Source organism: Martes martes (assembly GCF_963455335.1).
Source record: "Martes martes genome assembly, chromosome: 3".
Taxonomy (NCBI): domain Eukaryota; kingdom Metazoa; phylum Chordata; class Mammalia; order Carnivora; family Mustelidae; genus Martes; species Martes martes.
The window spans coordinates 137627009-137650028 of NC_137890.1; the positions used below are offsets into that span (position 1 = coordinate 137627009).

General features: G+C 36.7%; 1 protein-coding gene across 2 annotated transcripts in view; it reads left to right on the forward strand.

The window, feature by feature from the left end:
* The window catches only part of IFIH1 (interferon induced with helicase C domain 1), a 55842-nt gene that overhangs the window by 27554 nt on the left and 5268 nt on the right, over positions 1-23020 (forward strand). For both annotated transcript variants that reach the window (XM_080798154.1, XM_080798155.1), the window contains 8 exons: positions 4260-4480; positions 11368-11578; positions 12612-12829; positions 14014-14130; positions 16253-16376; positions 17180-17458; positions 17827-18086; positions 20631-20780. In XM_080798154.1, the coding sequence (XP_080654280.1) occupies positions 4260-4480; positions 11368-11578; positions 12612-12829; positions 14014-14130; positions 16253-16376; positions 17180-17458; positions 17827-18086; positions 20631-20780 (1580 nt within the window). The remainder of the gene's footprint in view (positions 1-4259; positions 4481-11367; positions 11579-12611; positions 12830-14013; positions 14131-16252; positions 16377-17179; positions 17459-17826; positions 18087-20630; positions 20781-23020) is intronic.

The following is a 23020-nucleotide window of genomic DNA, read 5'->3' on the forward strand; positions in this document are numbered from 1 at the left end:
ATCAGTAGGAAACTGGCAAATTAAGAAACACAAATTACTTTATTATTCATTTGTTCTGTGATTGAGTTGTAGAAAAAACTTGGAAAATATTGTGTACCTCAGACTCCCTTGGGTTGTGAGAAGAATTACCGAAATTTAGCTAGAAGAGTCGTTAAGGGATAAGATCATTTACATAAAATCATTTACATCTGCCCTAAAAGCTTTCCAGGATTTTAAAGGGTTAATTCATTTTCTGTTCACTGCACTCAGTGTTTATTAAGTTATTGCCCTGTGCTTATTTCTGCGGGTTGTATTTGATTTTTCCATACTTGTTATACAGTTGTTAGATTTAATAATTAACATTTCTATTAAATGTTATTGAAGTTAGAACTCAAAATATGTTCTAGCTAATATTTAACATCTTTATGGTTGTTTTAAGCTTTTGGACCTCATCCTAATTTTTGTTTGTCTAAGTAAGGGCTTTTCAACAATATTCATTCATTCAATAAATATTTAATGGGCATCCTGTATGTGCTGGGCATTTTGTCTATCTAGTGCTGTTAGTGAATGTAACTATTTGCTGATTTTCAGTCCTCAGTGTGGCATGAAAGACGTGATAAATCTGAAAGCAACCTACTTTTAAAAAGCAAATACATTTTCAAAGGCAAATACATTTGAAGACAAACACATTTTCAGAGGGCACCCATTGATGTTCTAGATGGGGTCCGTGCTTAGAAACAAAGAATTACTTCGCATAGTGGGTAGTAAAATTCTGAATTCATAAAATTATGAAATTCCTTTCCCTCAGGTGCATGATACAGAACAAAGTAGAAATCAATGCAAAAAAGGGATAAGATAAATTGCAAATTGGTGAACATATATTGAATTTCTGAAAAGCATTACAATGTTTGGGATAATATTTTACCTTTTGAGGCTAACATCGAAGAGACTCTATCCCATATGTCCTTTGTCTGCCTTCAACAATTACATAATGGGACATAAGGATCATGGATGTGACCCAAGACCATAACATTTTGCTCCTCTGTGGAAGTGTTATATCATACTAAAACATGATTAATGATGCTCTTAAACTTTAAATATTCTCATTATGCTATGGAAGGCTTTTTTGCTTTTCTGTCTCTCATTTTTAGAGAGATATACTGCATCTCACAAAGTGGCAATATTTTTGGCAATACACATTGGCCTGATATGTAGAAAGTGTTTCCTTACTATTTCGAGGTAATACCTATTAATATTTGTCCAGCTGGAATGGCGTGTTTTTCCGTAGTTACATACTATAGGTAAAGGAATACTTTGTCGATTTCAAACACATGCAGTGACAGACCTTTTCTCTCCAAGAATAACTCAGCTGTCAAAATCAATGTGAGAATGAAATGTGCCACATGGTGTAGTTCCAATAAAATGTTATTATTTAAGTCCTATTTGATTTTATTTTTTGACCATTTATATGGTATAGTATAATTTCAAGGTCTTCAATCAATATTTGTTGTAGAGGGAGGGTGCAATGTTATTCAAAGCTTGTGCATATTTTAAATACCACATTCATTATTGCATTTAATTGATTTTGCTTTTTCAAAGCAAGCCAAAAAGAAACAAAAAAAACAAACAAACAAAAACCCAAACATTTCTTTTATAAAGGAAATTGGCTCCTGGCTCATTGACACCAGCCCAGTTCTCTCCTTCTGGTGACAGAGAAGAGAAAATTCTCTTTTCATTGCTTATGTGGATAAATTCTTCCATCCCTATGTCAGAGGATGTGATAAGGCAAGAATCAGGCTGAATATTTAGCACTCACCCAGCTCTTCTTTGGATGCTGTTCTCACAATGAATCCAACTCTCATTTTTTTCCATGTTCACTCTGTGCTTCTCTTTTAAACTTGGGGCTACCTATCAAGTTTCCCGGACTCGACTCAAAATTATAGATGCGAATTGAGCTATCTATCTAATAGCCAGACATTTTTATTGGCTACAGTATAGTACTTTAGACTTTGAAGTCCTTGAAGACAAGGACCATATTCGTGGGACTGTGTGGCATGTAATAGGCACCCTGTTAATATTTGCTGCAGAATGAACTAGTTAGTGGGATGTGATGAGTTAAGTAGCAGTGAAACAACATGAGTTTGGCTCCGGAACCAAATTTTGAACATGATAGCCCTTTTAACATCTTCACTCAGCTTACATTTATTAGTACAATAAATATCTAGCATGCATAAGTGGAATCGATGTTTTACTCATTTGACTTAGTGTTAGATTACTTGGGGAAGAGATAAGAAATTGCCCTGAGTTTCTCTTTTTAATTTGTGTTACCCAAGGATATAGTAGTAAGCATGAAAAACAAAAAGTGAACCTGATTATTTAAAGAGGTACCTGCAACTATTACAAAGGAAGCAGAATTTTATTATGTTTTTAGTATCATACAAAAATAGACCTAGAGTGAAATTAAAGGGAATTTACTAATCTCTTTTAAGGAATTTCCTAAATTAAATATCAATTTAGTAAAAGTAAGTTCCTGGATCTTGGGGTTAAACACAATTTAAAGTACATCCATCTTCCTTTGCAAATGTTCTTGCTCTTTTGGAAAAATTAGGTAATCAATGCTGGGAATATAGGCAGAATATTAGGATCTTCTATAAAAGCCACTTAGCAGAGAAGTAAAGATAATCTTAAATAAATTTGAAACTTACATAAATATAATAGAAGTTGACTTATTATGATTGCTGTAAAGTTCAAAGCAAACATGGAGAGCAAACTTGTAAACGTGTATCTTTAAATGCTGGTGATCTCAGATGGGTTTTTCCTGAAAATCCTATTAAATGAATCAGCAGATGATCCAGTGATAACTTAAATGTATTGCTTCTTTGTTTACTCATCCACAGAGAAGGCAAATTTCCTGCCTGGTTAGTAGATGACTCTTACTAAATGATATTTGGTGTGAATTTTCCTACCTGTGCAGATAGTACTATCACAACAAGCTAAAACCCATTTAAAGAGAATCATCCAGTTGCTGAAATGGAATCATCAGCAACTTTTGTGAAGTTAATGGGATTTTGTTAGTTTAGTTTTATTGCAATCATTGATAAGAGAAGGAACACTTCATGTGTAATGAAGTACTAAGTGCTGTCATTTCATTTTTTTCTTATGATTACATAAAGCAAAAGATGGGCTTTTAAATTGATATAATATTTATTTTACTGCATTCCACATGATAGATTATACATTTTTAGATCTTTTTCCCCTGGCCAATATAGATAAATGTGATCACTTTTAAGCAAAGTATGTTTAAACCAAGATATGTTATAATAATTTTATTCTAATGTTCAAAAACTTAATATATGTTAGTACTTTATGAGAATTTTAAATTTAGAAATCTGTATTAATTGGAAATATTTTTACTGTATTGCACTTTGAGTTTCAGGAAAATATGAACACGTGGAGAATACATATAAGGAAAGGATAAAGATCACAATTAAAACTAAATGCCTAAATCAGTTGCAAGTCAGTTTAAACCAACAAAATCGTTTTTCATCTTTTAATGAAAACCTATCAGTTAAAGGCTTGCATGGGAGGAGTTTTTCCCCCCTCCCTAAATATGTTTAATCTAGCTACTTCACATGGCAAAAGTAGGATTTATTTTTTATTTTATTATTATTATTATTTTTGCCATTGTAGATGTTTGAGATAGATAGATGGGCAGGCTTTTGGGTATTCGGTTGTCAGATTAAGTTTTTCAAGTGAAGGAAAGTACAATCAGCTATAATATCTTCTTTGCAATAAGAAGTAAGGAGGGGTGGTGATGACAATGACTCATTCTTTTTCAGTTCCTCTTGATTCGTAGGTGGCAAGACTATGGAGAAACAAGTAGGGCATAAGGGCTCAACAAAGAACCGGAAAGCCTGATGCATTAAGAATCATTCCTGCCAATCCTGTACAGCAGCCCTCCTTGCAATTTCGCCTGGTTTTGCCCACTCTGTGAAAAGACTCTCCCATGTTACCTCCCCTCCTGTCCTCCATCCTGTTAATTCCCTCCCTCTGCCCCTCCGCCCCCAGGCCACTTCCAGAATGGGGTGCCTGGGTTGACCCCGCAGATGCCGGCAGAGAGCTGACACCCATATGGTACAGAAAACAGAAAAACGGATTGGTTTGGACCACACATGAAAAAGGATTTAAGCCACGAGAAGCCTATGCTGGGTTTCAGACTTCCTAGCATGTGTTATTTTATTGCCCGTTCCCTTATTTTTCTACCTTTTAATTTCCTTCAGATGAAGAGAATGTGGCAGAAAGAGCATCTCCTGAGCCAGAATTGAACCTCAGGCCTTACCAAATGGAAGTCGCCCAACCAGCCTTGGAGGGGAAAAATATCATTATATGCCTCCCTACAGGGAGTGGGAAAACCAGAGTGGCTGTTTACATTGCCAAGGAGCACTTGGACAAGAAGAAAAAAGCATCCGAACCTGGAAAAGTTATAGTCCTTGTCAATAAGGTATTCAAGTAGCACATAGTGCAACAGTGCTTATTTTCACTTTATTTTTCCGATGCATTTGTAAAATGACATATATAACAATGGACACACAGACTTAATGTAATTAAGAGTAATGTCGAAATAAGTAATCTGTTTTAAGTCTTTGCTTTTACAGATATATGTAATATTCAAGTTATTATCTTTTAAAATGAAGTTTTTCATAACACGAGAGCATAAATCAAATAGCTTTACACATAAATACTTATGTGTAAAGAATAATACATTTACCCAGATATTCCTTAAGGTTAACAGGCACTAATTTAAGTTATCGGTACATGGACATGAATGACCCCAAAATATTACTGGAATCTAGGATCAAATACTGTCTTTTGGAATCTCTTTGACTGCTGACCCTTAGTCAAAAGTGGTAAGTCCTCTTTACCAGAGATTTATCGTTTGTTTGAAGACAAAAAGAAAATTAAGTGACTATTTGGCTAATCTAAATCAAGTTAAACAGGAAAATAGAGGGGCACCTGGGTGGCTCAGCCAGCTAAGCATCTGTCTTCAGCTCAGGTCATGATCCCAGAGGTCTGGGATCAAGTCCCGAATCAGGCTCCTTGCTCAGGAGGGTGCCTGCTTCTCCCTCTGCCCTCTGCTCCCCCTGCTTGTGCTTGCTCTCTGTCTGAAAAATAAATAAATAAAATCTTTTTTTAAAAAAGGAAAATAGATAACGAACTTCCGAGAATTATATATAGATGTTACTTGAAATGCAACTGAGGTTTTCCTGTAATAGTTTATATATTGGGGTATCTAAAGAACAATCTTCATAAACAGGTTTAAGTCTTCTTCACTATAAAATAAAATCTAGTTATTTGAGCTTTATTTAGATAAATGAATTTACTAATTTGTAAATCTGATATTGGGCAGATTACACTTTACTTTGTGAAGTAAAACTGAGTATACATTTCCATGGTCAGACATAGGCTTTTTTCTGTTACTTATGCCATAACTAGATTTTCATCATTTCCTTTACCAAAAATATAGTAATGGATTATATGGCTTTTCTATATTCTTGGATTTCTACTATGCCAAAGGTTTTAGTTGCAACCTTCATTTTGGTACCAAAGATACATACTCAGAATCTATGATCTGAATAATTTCTTTTCTTAAAATATTTTATTTATTTACTTGAGAGAGAGAGAGAGAGAGCTCAAGTGGGATGAAGGTCAGAGGGAGAAGCAGACTCCCTGCTGAGCAGAGAGCCTGAGGTAGGACTCTATCCCAGGACTCCGGGATCACAACCTGAGCTGAAGGCAGACTTGGTCACCCAGGCGCCCTATGATCTGAATAATTTCTATCATGTATTTCCAAATGCATTTTGTATGTAACTGCTAAGTTGAAAAACCTCTTCTTTATACTTGAATGCCTACTATTAAAACAGTTTTATTTCTCTTGTGACAATAGTGATACATTAGATTCTATTTGTGATTAGCCTTTCACATATACTCTCTTTTTTTTTTAATATTTTATTTATTTATTTGATAGACAGAGATCACAAGTAGGCAGAGAGGCAGGCAGAGAGAGAGAGAGGAGAAGCAGGCTCCCTACTGAGCAAAGAGCTCGATGCGGGGCTCGATCCCAGGACCCTGGGATCATGACCTGAGCCAAAGGCAGAGGATTTAACCCACTGAGCCACCCAGGTGCCCCTCACATACACTCTTTATAAAGGACATTATCTTTTGGAATAAAATGAATCTAGCTTTGAATACACCTTCTACCCACCAGTAGTTTGACTTTGGACAGATTCCTAACTTCTCCTTGCTTTAGTTTCCTCATCTGTAAAACGAACAAAATAATACTGCCCTGTGCAGTTGCTCTAAAATTTAAATTAGATAATCTATCTTAAGCCTGGGAATGAGTCAGGAAGTTTTAGTTCTTTCTCCCACTCCCTCTTCCTCACCTCCATAACTAATTAAACGGAACTCCTTACCCAGTGAACAGGGTCTTAAGTGCCAGGTTTAGAGAAAAGAACAAAGTTAACTGGATTTGAAGATACTTCAGCTGGAGTTCTTGATACCATTTGAATATTCTGCGGTTTCCTCAAACTGAGGCTTCACCATCTCCCTCCCTAAAGGCTCTCCTTCCGTCCTTAACTGTCTCCTTGTTAGTTACACCACCTCCTCCAAAGGATGAAGCTTCAACACCTGGGAGATATTTTTTTTTTTTTTAAAGATTTTATTTATTTGACAGAGAGAAATCAGAGCTAGGCAGACAGAGAGAAGGGGAAGCAGGCTCCTGCTGAGCAGAGAGCCCGATGCGGGGCTCGATCCCAGGACCCTGAGATCATGACCAGAGCTGAAGGCAGAGGCTTAAACCCCTGAGCCACCCAGGCGCCCCAACACCTGGGAGATATTTTTAATGCATCTGCTTCCTTCCCTTCTCTTATCAGGCCACAGGGTTATAAACCCTTTGAGCTGAAAGCGGGCTTCAAGATCCAGCTCTCATCTCGTCTCTCGCCTCTGCTAAGTAAGCTGGGATATCCAGGAAGTCCCACTTTTAATAAGATAGCTTGATCCATTCTTTGAATGACTGGCACTGATGCAAAGCCCTACCAAAACCTGTTTCTCAGGAATCCACACTCATTGGTTAGAGTTCTTTCCAGTGTGGTTATACAGAGTAAGGATTACTTCTCTTCCCTCTTGACGGCCCTTCACATAGAGAGGGCAGCAGTGTGCCTCCTGAGTCATTTTTCTTTGTTCCCTGGGATAAATATTCCCAGTTCCTTCATTTTTCATATAACATGGTTTCCAGATTTTTCATCATCCCGAGTGCCCATAGTTTTTGAGACATTTATTTAAGACCTTCTTCAAATATAAATAAGTAAGACCTTCTTCAAATGCTTCCAAAGCATCCAGAATTGGGTAAAATACTATTCATACAGTCGTATCGAAGCAGACTATAAGAGAGATGAGATGTGACTCTAAACCTATGACCAGGTTTGCCTTTTTCACCGGTGTTGGCACCCACAGACTCATTTGGAGTTTGCCATAAACTAAAAGCCTCGGTTTCTTTTTTGTCTGAAAATCTGCTAAACTAGAATTACTTTAAGTTATTTTTGTGCAGTTAATTTCTAAATCCAAATACTTACATTCATTTCTTCATCTCATGCATGTTGATTGATCTCAGGTTTTTGTATGCCTCTCATGCACTTTGTTCTTATAATGGCTTCTCCTCTTGTGCTGTAAGCTCATCACAAATCTTTCGTTTCATTGGATCTGGTGATTCTTACAAATCCACATGAGCAGCCATGTTGAAATATTAAATTATCCTCACTAATTTTTCGTATTCACTGCACTGTTGTGCAGACACGTAAGGACATAAGTCTAATTCATTGTCTGCTCCTCTATTGTTTTCCCCTAAGAATTACTAGAAATCCCTCCACTACTTCTTCCATATATGTCATAATTGTTGACTTTATCATCCCATTTCTTTCCATTTTAAAGTAACTTGAGCTTCAGTTCTCTTCAGCTGAGCCTGGCCCTGTATGTCCCATCACCTTACTTCTGTATTTGGCCTAATAGACGGTACTGTAACCCTTGATCTCGAAAAGAGAAATCCTGTCCCCACTAACATCGTTTACTTTCATCTCCCTGCCTCCATGCTTTCCAAAGTTATCGCCTTCAAATGCAGGGAGAAATGAAAACACCACCTGTGTTCCCAGACTTTCTATTTCCTATCTAGGGCTTCAACATCACGAGAGATAAATCCCAGGTTCCTTCAGATGCTATAATGCAGCCCCATATGATTCAGCAGAAGTGGGTAGCAGTTGGGTTTGATTAGTCTTGGCAGACACTCTGTCACATCTCAGGAAAAGGCTCCAAGAGGACCACACACCTCCCAATTAGCCATGTCAAACTTGCATCTGGCTTTCTCTGTGTCCTTCAGTAGGAAGTCAACGCCACCCAGAGAGAGTATCAGGATTTCCAACACCTGCTACCTCCTGTGAAAACTTATTTTTGTTCTGTAGATCAGAAGATACTGTTTCTTTGGAAGGGCTTGACTCATCCTTGATGGGCAGAACCCCAGGTTGCTATTGTCACCTCTTGGCATCGAGATTCTTCAATCATTCAGCAGCATGGGGGGGATTGAAAGACAAATCAAAGGCAGATCCTGTTCTCGGGAATCTGCCCTCCAAGAAGTGAGAGATGTGTATTAATAATAAGATAATTAATATTGCATTGCACTTCATGATGTAATATTAATTATTTTATTCTATCTCATTAAGTCCACACAGCTACTTTATGAGGTAACCATACTTATCCTCATTTTACCCATCAGAAAACTGGGGCTCTGAATTGGTCTGTCAGGTCTCATCCTGCCAATAAGCTGCAGAGCTGAAACGTCAACCTTATCTTCTGAAGCCAACTGCCCTTCTTTTTTTCACTACACTGCTGGAAGGAAAGGATCAGCAAAATATCACGGAAGTTTTCTGAGGACCAGAAAAATGACAGCCTCTATTTCGGTTAATTTTCACAACAGTGCTACCATAGGTTAACATTATCCTCATTTTATTGATGTAGAAATTGAAGGGATTGCCCTGATTCAGTAACTTGTCCAAGGTCACATAATAAGTAAGTGGCTGGAGCAGTTTTCAGGGCTGACTTTCTCTCCTCTGGATCTTGCTATCTCTTCCCACTAAGTTTAATTTTCATTCTCTTCTTCAGAATCTTTCTTACTTCTTCAGATTAGCTCCTTTGTCTCATGCAAGTAGAATGAAAAGAGTAGTTCTAGAAAACTGTGTCACAAATGACTTTGTGTAAGAGAGAGAAGAGCTGCGGTTCTCACATTTTAAAGACTCACTGTCACATGAGAGGTTTCATGTAAGTGTGTGGGTTTTGCACACAGAATTGTGTCCCCAGAGATGGTCCCTGGGTTCAGTGACCCTTGGGTGGGGCCCAGGAGTCTGCATTTTCCAAATCTCTCAAATGATTTTTTGGCAGGTGGACCAGAGACTTGACATTGACAACAAACAAACAAAAATAAAACAAAAAATGAAAACACTAATGGAAAGTTTCTTTTCTTATTTTTCTCACCTTGTATTATTTTCTCCCACTTACCAGACTTGGTTGTTGATTTTAGGTCTGCACTGTTTCCTTTAAATTCATAGATTCCATTTTACTCCTTTACCCTCCACATGCACTTTTAGCTTCATTATTTACACTGGACAGTGATACAAAGCATTGTTCTTTGTACACTGTTTTCAGCCAGGAGTATCAGCCAGCCCTCATTTTACCCATAAGTGGGGCTCACTTCAGGTAAAAAGATGAATTACACATGTTCTGCAGACCAGTGGAAAGATAACCATTGATCACATTATCTGGTAATTATATTATGAGGAGTATAATGCTTACTCTTTGATGCTGGCCCTTGAAACTCTCCCTGCCCACTCTCTATTTGCCACACTGTACATGCCTAGACTCCCGTGAGAAAAATTCTCCGAGGATATAACCTTCAAGATGGCCTGGTTATTCCTTTCCCTAATCTAGGAGGTATTCAAAAAGACTGGTAATGTGTAGCACTGAAGGGTCAACTCAACCACCTTCGGCAGACACTATGACATACCGAGAGCCAGCTGAAAGGACTTTTTTTTTTTTTTTTTTTTTTGCTACCACGCAACAAAATCTTGATTAAAAATTTCAACAGGTTCAGCTAGTACTGAAAGTGGTAATTTAATTTTTAAACTTAATTTGGGGCAAATGGCCATAATTCAGAGTAATGCCATCACTGAGGACTGTAAATGCAACACTGAAGAATTAATAGCCACCCTTTAGACAGAGGACCAACTACAGAGTTGACGCTTTCTGGATGTTGTAGTCATAAAGAATGTGGCCATCTTCCAGCTGCTTACCTACAAAGATGAGCCTCTGCTGGCCAGGGGGATGCCTTCTTTATCCTGGGTCTTGGCCTTCACATTCTCTATGGTATCGGTGGGCTCCATCTCCAACATGATGGTCTTGCAGGTCAGGGTCTTCCTGAAGACCTGCATTTTGACTTACTAGTGACAAAGGTACTGTGAATTGCCAATTACACTGTGTAACCTCAACGCCTACACACTCCCCTCAGTAATGCCAGTCACCTCTGAAATATTTCCACTTATTTTGCCGAACCGTTTGCTCTTTTGTTCTTTCTCAGCCACCAAAGCTATTTTAGTGGTCGACCCCTTCATCTCACATTTGCTCTCCCAGGCAGTGTCTTACCTCCTCACTTTTGGTTCTCTGCTCCCTTCAGTTTTTTAGGCATTTTGCCTCTGGCCCTATCCCAAAACAAACAGCAGGAATAAATCAACACTAAACACAACTCACAAGGGTCCTATGAACTATTATACTAAATTTAAAATATCCTGCATGGTATTCACAGCCCTTTATAGCCTGGCCCTGAGCTGTGAATTCAGAATTTATTTTTTATTTGGCCTTAGTTTTAATTTATCTTGTCACTCACCCATGGTTTACTAGATTAAAATTCTTTCTAAACCCTTCTTTTGAGTACTCAGTTACTTCGGCCTCTTTGCTGTCACTTTGTGTGTATTTCTATGGGAGAATTATTACACTCTGTTTTAATAATTTGTTTTTTTGTTGTTTAGTCTTAGTCTATGTGCTCAACTAGACTGAGTTCCTCAAAGTTGTCAGCCAGATCTTAAACATCTTTATGTCTCAGATACAATGTCTACACCTAATAGGCATCTAGTAAATGCTTATTGAAAATTAATGAATGTAATGATGGATAGGTTGTTATGCTTAATTAACTGTTGATGTAAACACCTCTGATAATGTTTGCCACATGATAGGCCTTTGATCAATTCCTTTTTCCTGACCATGCTCTCTCTCTTTTTAATTTTGTCATTTTTAAAGGTGCCACTAGTTGAACAGCTCTTCCGCAAAGAGTTTGAACCATTTTTGAAGAAACGGTATCATACAATTGGATTAAGTGGTGATACCCAATTGAAAATATCATTTCCAGAAGTTGTCAAAACCTATGACGTTATCATCAGTACAGCTCAGATCCTTGAAAACTCCCTTTCAAATTCAGAAAAAGGAGAAGATGATGGTGTCCAGTTTTCAGGTTGGTTTAAGTGTTTATTTTTAGGAAAAAAAAAAAAGAATTAGTAATATTGATGGTGGTAACAGGGTGTATTAGTTAAATAATTTTAAAAATGCTGATTTAAAATGATTATTTCTGATTTAGGGGCACTTGGGTGGCTCAGTGGGTTAAGTGTCTGACTCTTGTTCTCAGCTCAGGTCTTGGTCTCAGAGTCCTGAGTTCAAGCCCTGTGTTGGGCTCCATGCCTTCTGTGGAGCTTACTTAAAGAAAATAAAAGTAAAAATAAAAAGATTATCTCTGATTTAGATTGTCTTTCATTGCTTAAGTTTTCATGAATTCTTCTACTTTCTTGGGGAAACACAAAAATTATGATACATTTTAATCAGATTGCTTTATTTATATATGAATATGGTATTAAATCAAGCATTCACTGGACTTTCCATTTACTTTTCATTTCTAGGTACCAACAAGATATTTTCATACGCTAATGGAAACTCTTAGATATGCTATCTTTTCCATAGAATGAAATATAATCCTTTCTATTTTGTTGGGGAAGGGAAGAGAAAGTGAGAGAAAGGAAAAGAAGTATAAATAATCATTATAATAATTGTAATAATTAAATGCGATGTTAAAACAAGGCAAAATGATCTCTGTTTAAATGACATGGTTCTCATTTTACATTAAAAAAAAAAACCCTCTTCAACTTTAAATGTTTCATTAAAGAACGAAAGTGTAATCCTGATTAATTTGGGGGAATAAGGCAAGGATTGAATTCCATCCTATGACACTTTTACCTTTATAAACTTTCCGAAACTAATCTTTTAAGTCGGGATAATAACTAACAAGAACAGTTTCATAATTAATATACATAGACCTCTGGATGTAAAGGTGACTAACACAGTCACATTGCCCTCTTAAAAAGTGAGAGGTCTGCACTAGGATTCTGCTCAAGAAAAGACATTCCCATGGCAGCTCAGTTTACTACCTCTAAGGTACTTTTTTTCACTCTTCCTTGCTGGTATGGACAAATGAACCATTTGGATTTTCTTTTAAGACTTTTCCCTCATTGTCATTGATGAATGCCATCACACCAACAAAGAAGCAGTCTATAATAACATCATGAGGCGTTACTTGAAACAGAAGTTGAAAAACAATAAACTCAAGAAAGAATGCAAACCAGTGATTCCCCTACCTCAGATACTAGGACTAACAGCTTCACCAGGTGTTGGAGGAGCCAAAAGGCAAGCTGAAGCCAAGGATCATATTTTAAAAGTAAGCCATTAACTTTATGTAATACAACAACACCAACCACAGCAACGACGACAGCACCCTAAAGCAAATGCCAGTGTTTCCTGGGCTTTTTGAGTAAGATTAGTCCAAGTGCCATGGAGTGCATAAAAGAAGGTATTCTATGATCATTGGTTAAGTGAAATCAGTATGTTTTTGCTAAGGTAAATATATTCAGTCTTCTACAAAACAGTAATATGCCCTAATAAATTACTATGGTACAGAAAAATACCACAAAAATTATGGAGTACATATAGAATCCATGAAAAATTGAGACAAATGAAATATCTTATTTTAAATATCTACGTTAAACTTGATGATCCATTTGATAGAGAAATATGCACAATCTATGAAAATTTCTAATTTTCATAATACTCCATGAGTTTCAAAATTGCGTATTTTCTTCTGTGCCTTTTTTGTTCCATGTGATTCTCAGATTCTGGGTGATTCAAATTAAATGAGAAACGGAGATATGAGAATCGCTAGTTGAGGCTGTACTATTTGTCAGCTGCCCCCAAATGGTAACACCACATCAAGTACTATTGTTGATTTCAAGTGTTAAGTGAATTCAGAGTAACCTAAGGCAGAGTAACTAAGGCAATTGCATTTATATTTTAAGTCCTTTACTTGAAGTTGAATTCAGTAAAAATCATGTAAAACAGACAGAGGCACAATTATTTGTTCCAAGATATAATTTATTATGGGATTAAGGACTAACACCAGTCTAGATCCAGGCACATCGAGGCTTTCGCTAATCCTAGACTTACATTGTCCTCCTTATGTGTGGAAGAGGGTGGTAATCTAATCCAGGGATGTCAAGATGACCTTTAAAATGTCTTATATAATGCGGTTATCTTGTAGCCATTTTCTACTGATCTCTGTAATTTGCTATACTGTTTCCATGTCAGTTTTTCCAGCTGGCAAATGGAATTTAAGGCATGAAAATAAATACACTTCTTTTTCTGGAATTATCCACCAAGATTTAGAAGCTTTTTTTTTTTAGTCCATTCAGATAAATGTATTGGTTAATCAGATCTACAATAAAGCAATACTAAAATGCTATATTTAGTTAGTCACGGTCACTATTTGCTATATAAAAATAATTCTGCATTGAATCAGTTGAAAAGGCAAAGTAAATATTTGAATATTGAAAAAAATCTCTTTTCCAGATATGTGCTAATCTCGATGCATGTACCATTAAAACTGTGAAAGAAAATATTCATCAACTCAAAGACCAAATTAAAGAGCCATGCAAAAAGTTTGCAATTGCAGATGACACCAGAGAAGTATGTGCTTAAAATTTTATATTTATTAGATTTTTTGTTCTTTTGTTTTTTTATTATGTTCAATTAGCCAACATATAGTACATCATTAGTTTTTGATGTAGTGTTCAACAAGTCATTATAATACCATACTCAACTGAAAGATGCACAGATTTTTTTTATACCAACCATATGAAGAATATTATCTTAAATTTTTTGCAAAATAAGTTACAGTTTTATTCTTTTTTTAGTTATGAGGCAACAAAACACTGCTGCAAATTCTATCTTCCAGCCCTCTTTTAGTTTTTCAGTTTATATGAAGAGAAGCTTGACTACATGTGAGCCATGGGGGTGGGATGGAGAGGGTTGTATAGCTAAACTAGAGGAATTACTGTAGTTCATTTTATTCTTTTTACTTTCTGGGTGAATTCCAGCACTAGTTTTCTGACGTTTCACAGAGCCATTTTGTTGCTACCAGGTTACAGTTGGTAATGATAATGGGAATCCTACCTAATTTGCATATTTACTTTCTTAAGACAATACTGACATGGTAAAGAAGTAAAATATTTACTTTGATGGTGCTTTTGCAATGAGTATTTTCACTGATTATAAAGATCAACTGTATTAGTTTGGACATTATGATCAGTATATTATGTCAATACTGTCATTTTTTAAAACCCCACAAAATCATCAGAATACGTTTTTAAAATAAGTTGCCATCTTACTTTTTAACTGACTTATTTTGACACACTTTTTATTGAAGTATAACAGACATGAGGAAAAGTACAACTTCATAGGTGTACAGATTGCTGAAATGTTATAAAATGAATATACCTGTATAATCAAAATCCAGATTAAGAGACAGAACCTTTTCAGCACCCTAAAAACCCCCGTGCCTCCTTCCAGTCACCCATCCCCCAAGGATAACTACTATCCTGACTTCTAATACCAAAGATGGGTTTTGACTGACTCTGGACTTTATATATGTGAAATCATATAGTATGCACTCTTATGTGTCTGGTTTCTTTTATTTTTTTAAACTCTATCTCTTAACCTTTTTAAAAAAAATTCCACTTAATTAACATACAGTGTTATATTAGTTACAGGTATACAATATAGTGATTCAACACTTGCATACATCACCTGATTCTCATTACAAGTCTGCCTCTTAACTTTTTATTTTGGTAAAAATAATACTGAAACCAAATCTTCTGAAGAGAATGTTTCTTTTTTTTTTTTTTTAATATTTATTTATTTATTTATTTACTTATAATTTATTTTTTAAAATTTTTTTAATTTTTTTTTTTAGTTTCTTTTCAGTGTAACAGTATTCATTGTTTTTGCACCACACCCAGTGCTCCATGCAATATGTGCCCTCCCCAGTACCCACCACCTGGTTCCCCCAACCTCCCACCCCCCACCCCTTCAAAACCCTCAGGTTGTTTTTCAGTGTCCGTATTCTCTCATGGTTCTCCTCCCTTTCCAATTTCCCTCAACTCCCTTCTCCTCTCCATCTCCCCATGTCCTCCACGTTATTTGTTATGCTCCACAAATAAGTGAAACCATATGATAATTGCCTCTCTCTACTTGACTTATTTCACTCAGCATAATCTCTTCCAGTCCCATCCATGTTGCTACAAAAGTTGGATATTCATCCTTTCTGATGGAGGCATAATGCTCCATAGTGTATATGGACCACATCTTCCTTATCCATTTGTCCGTTGAAGGGCATCTTGGTCCAAAGAGAATGTTTCTTAAATTACATTGCAGGCTTTCCAAATATGGGGGCATTGCTTTAATACATATATTTTTAAATTACTATTAGCATTCAAGGTGCACATTATCCATTAACTTTATTTTTGTGAAACTTTTAAAATGGAAATTCTGGTAGCAGTGCCTAGTGTTGGTGTATGTGTGTGGCTTAAGGGTGGATTACTGATAAAAAATAAATGTACAAAATGTGCTCGCTTCAGCGGCACATGTACTAAAAATAAATGTACAAAGAGGTGGTCAGAGATTAACTTGTTACTTTGTCCAGACAAAGATTCTGAATCAAATTTATTATAACATGGAAGTTATTTTAACAAAGATAATGTTATTTCTTTAACAATATAAGCATGTAAAAATAAGTATAATTTATTTTTAGGATCCATTTAAAGATAAACTTTTAGAAATAATGAACAAGATTCAAAGTTTTTGCCAAATGAGTCCAATGCCAGATTTTGGAACTCAACCCTATGAACAATGGACCACTCAAATGGAAAAAAAAGGTAATTTGGGTTTTGACCTAACACTTAGTTTATTCCATGTTTATGCCAAGATTTCAGATGATATGTCATATATTCTCAACCAAACTGAGAGCAAATGGAATATCAAATGAAATTTCTGTGTTTGAAGCAGTATAAGGATGAACATGTTCTTTTTTTTTTTTTTAAGGTTTTATTTATTTATTTGATAGACACACAGCGAGAGAAGGAACACAAGCAGGGGGAGTGGGAGAGGGAGAAGCAGGCTTCCTACTGAGCAGGGAGCCCAATGCGGGGCTCAATGCGGGGCTCGATGCAGGGCTTGATCTCAGGACCCTGGGATCGTGACCAGAGCTGAAGGCAGACGCTTAACAACTGAGCCACCCAGGTGCCCCAGGATGAACATGTTTCTAATTCTAATACCTCTAATACGTGTTTCTAATACCTTATCTAAGGAAAGAAGCACCAATCCATCCATTTTCTCTTTATTTCCAGAGTCTTTCACTTATTGTATGTTTAACATATTAAGATAAATATTGTTTCTGTCTCCAAATGCAAACTCAACTGAAATGTTTTTCATGTCATTCTTCTGAGTCGGCACAGATCAGGTCTGTGTTCTTGCTGATCCAGAACTCAGGTAGCCAGTCTAGGGATTGGAAAACTTTCGGAGCTCAAGGCGCATTTTGAGCCTTACCTTGGCCATCTCAAAACCAACATGAAGCCAATTTTGGACTCAGTATCATAAACATATTCCAGTCCACATTACAATTTTAAAGAGTGTGTTCTACCATGATTTCACTGTATATTATAAACATATTCTTTCATAGCTGCACGAGAAGGAAATCGCAAAGAACGGGTTTGTGCAGAGCATTTGAGGAAGTACAATGAGGCCCTACAAATTAATGATACAATTCGAACAATTGATGCATATAATCACCTTGAAGCTTTCTATAATGATGAGAAAGAAAAGAAGTATGCAGTCCAAGAAGATGAAAGTGATGAGAGTGGTGAGGATGGAGATGGTGGTGGTGATGAAGATGAAGATGATGAAAAGAAACCTTTGAGCCTGGATAAGACAGATAGATTTCTCATGGATTTATTTTTCGGTAAGAATCAATGTTATGTTGATTGCATACTCTGATGCATTTGCCTTTTGGTGTGAGCCTGCTGCTTCTCAAGAGCTCTCCGAAAGGCCCTCTTAAAATCATCTTTCATTTTGAAAGAGGAAATCCCACTCATACTGGGGCTCTTTCCCATGGGCTCAGATTAGCCATAATTGTGTAATCACAATCAGTCACTTGGTCATCTGGTTTTATTGTCAACAAGACTGCAATATATTTATTTACTAAGCTAGCCTGATCATTAGATAGCAGAAGATTAACGGTAGCTCAACTACATCTCAGTGTCTCATCACATAAAATCTCCCACTGTAATTTATTCACGTTTTATAATTCAAACTAATTCTTCTTTAAAGAAAACAGGAGAATGTTGAAAAAGCTGGCTGAAAACCCAAAACATGAAAATGAAAAGCTGACCAAATTAAGAAACACCATTATGGAACAATATACAAGGACTGAGGAATCAGCCCGAGGAATAATTTTCACAAAAACACGACAGAGTGCATATGCCCTTTCCCAGTGGATTACTGAAAATAAAAAATTTGCAGAAGTAGGAGTCAAAGCCCATCATCTGATTGGAGCTGGACACAGCAGTGAGTTCAAGCCCATGACACAGGTGAAAACATCCTTCTATATTTCTTTCGTTATGCTGTTATTACTGTTCCCAAATTCTTGTAGTCTTTTTTTCCATCAATTCTCTTGCCCCCCCCAAATAATTTTATAGAATGCTTGTTCTTAAAATAAAATGTGAGTTGAGTAGCAATCTAATCTGGTGTCTGATAAGCTAAGCTTTGTCAGGAGTCACTTTTTTTCACATACTTGGAGGAACTTTAGAAATTGAGTTTCCTTTGCAAAAATGATTGACATTTAAACTTAGTAACAAAATGGAAAAATGGTTATGATATAATATCAAGTGGAAAAATCAAATCCCCACAAAAATATGTGCATTATAATTAGAAAAATGTAGAATATGTTTGCATAGGATGAGATCTGTAAGGCAACTTGGAAAAATGAAGACATTTCATGTGTTAGAGATTTGGGACTATGAGTGATTTTCTTTTCCTTTTTAAGATTTGTTTTGTTTTGTTTTCATTTCGTTATACTACTTATCGTGTGCACAGTAAAACCCATGGGAGAAAAAAAGGCCCTTGTAGACATTACAAGTATGGCTTGTTAGAATAAAACATTCTTTTAAAGTCATATTGACCTTGAGTCTTGCTGGACAAGGAGACACTCTAGTTATCTCATGGTCATCAAAATTCAGTCCATTGGAACAAATTAAATCTGTTTTAATGTTTGCTGGGGAAAATTTTTTTTTGAAATTTGCACTATAATGCTCAATATACTCTCTGCATGTACTCAGGTAAAGTTGCCTCGAAAATTTATGCCAGAGAAAGAAAGGACCGTTTTCCTTGGGTGAGGAGATTACTTCCTCCTTTTGATGAGAGCTAGTTTACTTAATTTGTTTCCTTTTTGCCCTAGCTTTCAGGGAGCTCACAGGCAAAACTGACGTTCAGTCTCACTGCCTCTGTGTTACTCCTTACATATAGTACATCTTATATTCTTCCACTCCTGTTTTTAAGTTTCTGTCATATTAACTTTAGTATTATGACTTTGGTTAAATATGGCCTCAGCTCCTCTTTGAAAAGAGGTGAGGTACAAAAGGAAAATATGTTGTCAAGTGACTTTTTGCTCTTTAGCCATTTCAGAGTTGGGGGCTACATGTCAAAATAAAGCACACCCCTTCCTTACACCCCACATCCTCCCCTTGTGAACAGTTGGACTTACTCATTGGGAGAGGGAGTCGGCATTTACTTGAGATGATTTGAGGGACTAACTCTGTCTGAAATTCTCATGGTTAAAGTTACTCTTTTTTATAAGATTTTATTTATTTATTTGATAGAGAGAGAGAGTGCGTGTGCACGAGTTGGGGAGTAGGGGTGAGAGCTGACGGAGAAGGAGAAGCAGACTCCCTGCTGAGCAGGGATCCTGACCTGAGCTGAAGGCAGACACTTAACTGACTGAGCTGCCCAGGCACCCCTAAAGTTCCTTTTTTTGAATAGCGCAGACATCTTCTGCCAAAATCCAAAGACTTGTAAACTCTTATTAGTGTACATGAGTGTGAGAGGGAGAAATTATCAGAGAAGACTGGAGAGAGGCTTTTCTGCACAATTCTTCAGCCTTTAGGAGTCAAAAAGGACACACACTGCCTCTAAGAAGAAAGGGGAGAGGGTGGGAGAACACACTATTGGTCTGACCTATTTATTTTTGTCTAATGTTTAATGTTTTGGGATAAAAGATAGCGTGAATGTGCACCAGAGGCCGACTGGACCAACAGCTTTGATGAGTCTGAGAACAAAACCACACTGGCCCTATCGGGCTAGGTTTATGCTTTCCCACTTCTCCTCTGCAAGGGCCAGAGTACTTTTATTTCTTTACTTACATTAAGTTTCAAAATTGAGAGTTTTTAAAGTTAATAAGTTATTAAAATTATGTTTTTAATAATTTATTATTTCATTTTTATTTAATCTTCTCTTTGGGCACATAATATATTTACCTCTTTCAGAATTAATAAGGTTCAGGGCACTGTTCTCCAGTCTTCTTGCTCCCTTCCTGGAGGCAGCCAACATTTTCTGTTTCTCACATGTCCTTCATAGGTTTCCTGCTCGAGTGACTCCTACAGTGACCAGACGTGGCATAGAATGTGTGATTTTATCTGTGACTCAAAATTCAGTGATCTTTAAAAGTGTCACTGAATCTTATTTTCTGAATATTAAAGATTCTGAAGTTAATGTAGTAAAAAGCAAAGCCCATTCTAGTCTCTCATTGCCTTATCCTCGTCGCCACTGAAAGTGTCTCCTTTTTCTTCCCTCCTAAGTCACCCATCAATTTATTTCCTTGGCATAAATGATGGTCTTTCCACTTCCAGACTGGATGATGGAAATATTTTTGTTATTGTGTGGTAATCCCAGATTGGAAATCAAATGTTGTCTCACCATCATGTCTTTGTTCAATGCCAAAAACAGATGGCAGTGAATCCGTGTATGATCTAATCCTTTGATTTGCACTGACCAGTTGCAATTTATTATTTTTTCTGCTAATTAGAAGATTTTAATGTGTTTTGCATCACAAAATTTAATTTATTAAACTGTTTCTACAGAATGAACAAAAAGAAGTCATTAGTAAATTCCGCACAGGAAAAATAAATCTGCTTATCGCTACCACAGTGGCAGAAGAAGGTCTGGATATTAAAGAATGTAACATCGTTATCCGTTATGGTCTCGTCACTAATGAAATAGCCATGGTTCAGGTACATTTAATACCTCTAATACATTAATTTTGGATTTTGTGGTGTGTGTTTTCTTTTAGCAAAACAGCACAAATAGTTTTAAAATATATCTATTCTCCAGGGGCGCCTGGGTGGCTCAGTGGGTTAAAGCCTCTGCCTTCGGCTCAGGTCATGGTCTCAGGGTCCTGGGATCGAGCCCCGCATCGGGCTCTCTGCTTGGCGGGGAGTCTGCTCCCCCTCTGCCTGCCTCTCTGCCTGCTTGTGATCTCTCTCTCTCTCTCTTTCAAATAAATAAATAAATATTTAAAAACAAATAAATAAATAAAATATATCTATTCTCCTTCTAAAAAAGAAACCATTTTGCACCTTATGCAAATATCAAATCTTTGTATTGCACACCTGAAACTAATATAATGTTATATGTCAATTATACCTCAATTAAAAGAAAAAGAAACTTTGAAGAGCTTCTTCCTACTGCCTTTTATGGTGTCTTTTAATTTATATGACAACAGATAACTGTTGTATTTCTAAACAACTCTTTGGTTATTTCTGTGTCCCAAGACTCTTTAGAAACAGGACACTGGCCTGTGTGTAAGAGTTGAAAGAGGCCCCCTCATCCCTAGGACGTCTGTGAGCTCCCAGCTGGACCAGGAATTTGAAGTGCAGTGTCCCTAAAGTGTCTGACAAGTAATATGCACAAACCTTAGGGAGCTCTACTATTTCTGCATTTTCCTCCCTGTTCTTGCATTTTTTTGTGTGTGTTTGGAATTTTTCATAATAACATGTTGGGAGAGGCAGAGTTATACATGCAAGACAAAAGTGAAATGTCCTTATTTCCATTTAGTTTCACTTTTTCTCTATCTTAACCCATACTATCTTAACCATATAATTGTTACCTTTTGTTGAGTATGTATGGGAGTTGTAATGGTTAATATAAATAATATTCTTCCTATAACATTAACTAAAAATCTTTTTTATTTTTTTTTAATTTAATTTTATTTTTTCAGTGTTACAAGATTCATTTTTTATGCACCACACCCAGCGCCCCATGCAATACTTGCCTCCTTAATACCCACCACCAGGCTCACCCGTCCCCCCACCCCTTTCCCCTCCAAAACCCTCAGTTTGTTTCTCAGAGTCCACAGTCTCTCATGGTTCGTCTCCCCCTCTGATTTCCCCCAATTCACTTTTCCTTTCCTTGTCCTAATGTCCTCCATGTTATTCCTCATGCTCCACAAGTAAGTGAAACCATATGATAATTGACTTTCTCTGCTTGACTTATTTCACTCAGCATAATTTCCTCCAGACCCGTCCATGTTGATACAAAAGTTGGGTATTCATCCTTTCTAATGGAGGCGTAATATTTCATTGTCTATATGGACCATATCTTCTTTATCCATTCATCTGTTGAAGGGCATCTTGGCTCTTTCCACAGTTTGGCGATAGTGGCCATTGCTGCTATGAACATTGGGGTACAGATGGCCTTCTTTTCACTGCATCTGTATCTTTGGGATAAATACCCAGTAATGCAATTGTATGGTCACAGGGTAGCTCTATTTTAAATTTCTTAAGGAATCACCACACTGTTTTCCAAAGTGGCTGTACCAACTCACATTCCCACCAACAGTGTAAGAGTGTTCCCCTTTTGCCATATCCTCTCCAACACTTGTTGTTTCTTGTCTTGTTAATTTTGGCCATTCTAATTGGTGTAAGGTGGTATCTCAATGTGGTTTTGATTTGAATCTCCCTGATGGCTAATGATGATGAACATTTTTTCATGTGTCTGTTAGCCATTTTTATGTCTTCTTTAGAGAAGTGTCTGTTCATGTCTTCTGCCCATTTTTTGACTTGATTATCTGTTTTTTTGGGTGCTGAGTTTGAGGAGTTCCTTATAGATCTTGGATATCAGCCCTTTGTCTGTAGTGTCATTTGCGAATATCTTCTCCCATTCTCTGGGTTCCCTCTTTCTTTTGTTGACTGTTTCCTTTGCTGTGGAGAAGCTTTTTATCTTGATGAAGTCCCAAAAGTTCATTTTCACTTTTGTTTCCTTTGCCTTTGGAGACATGTCTTGAAAGAAGTTGCCGTGGCCAGTGTCGAAGAGGTTACTGCCTGTGTTCTCCTCTAGCATTTTGATAGATTCCTGCCTCATGTTGAGGTCCTTTATCCTAAAGTCTCTTTTTAAAATACATTAAATTGTACTTTGGCATGGAAGACAAGTCATAGAAGACTAAGATAACCAGATAACCACCATATTAGGAAAT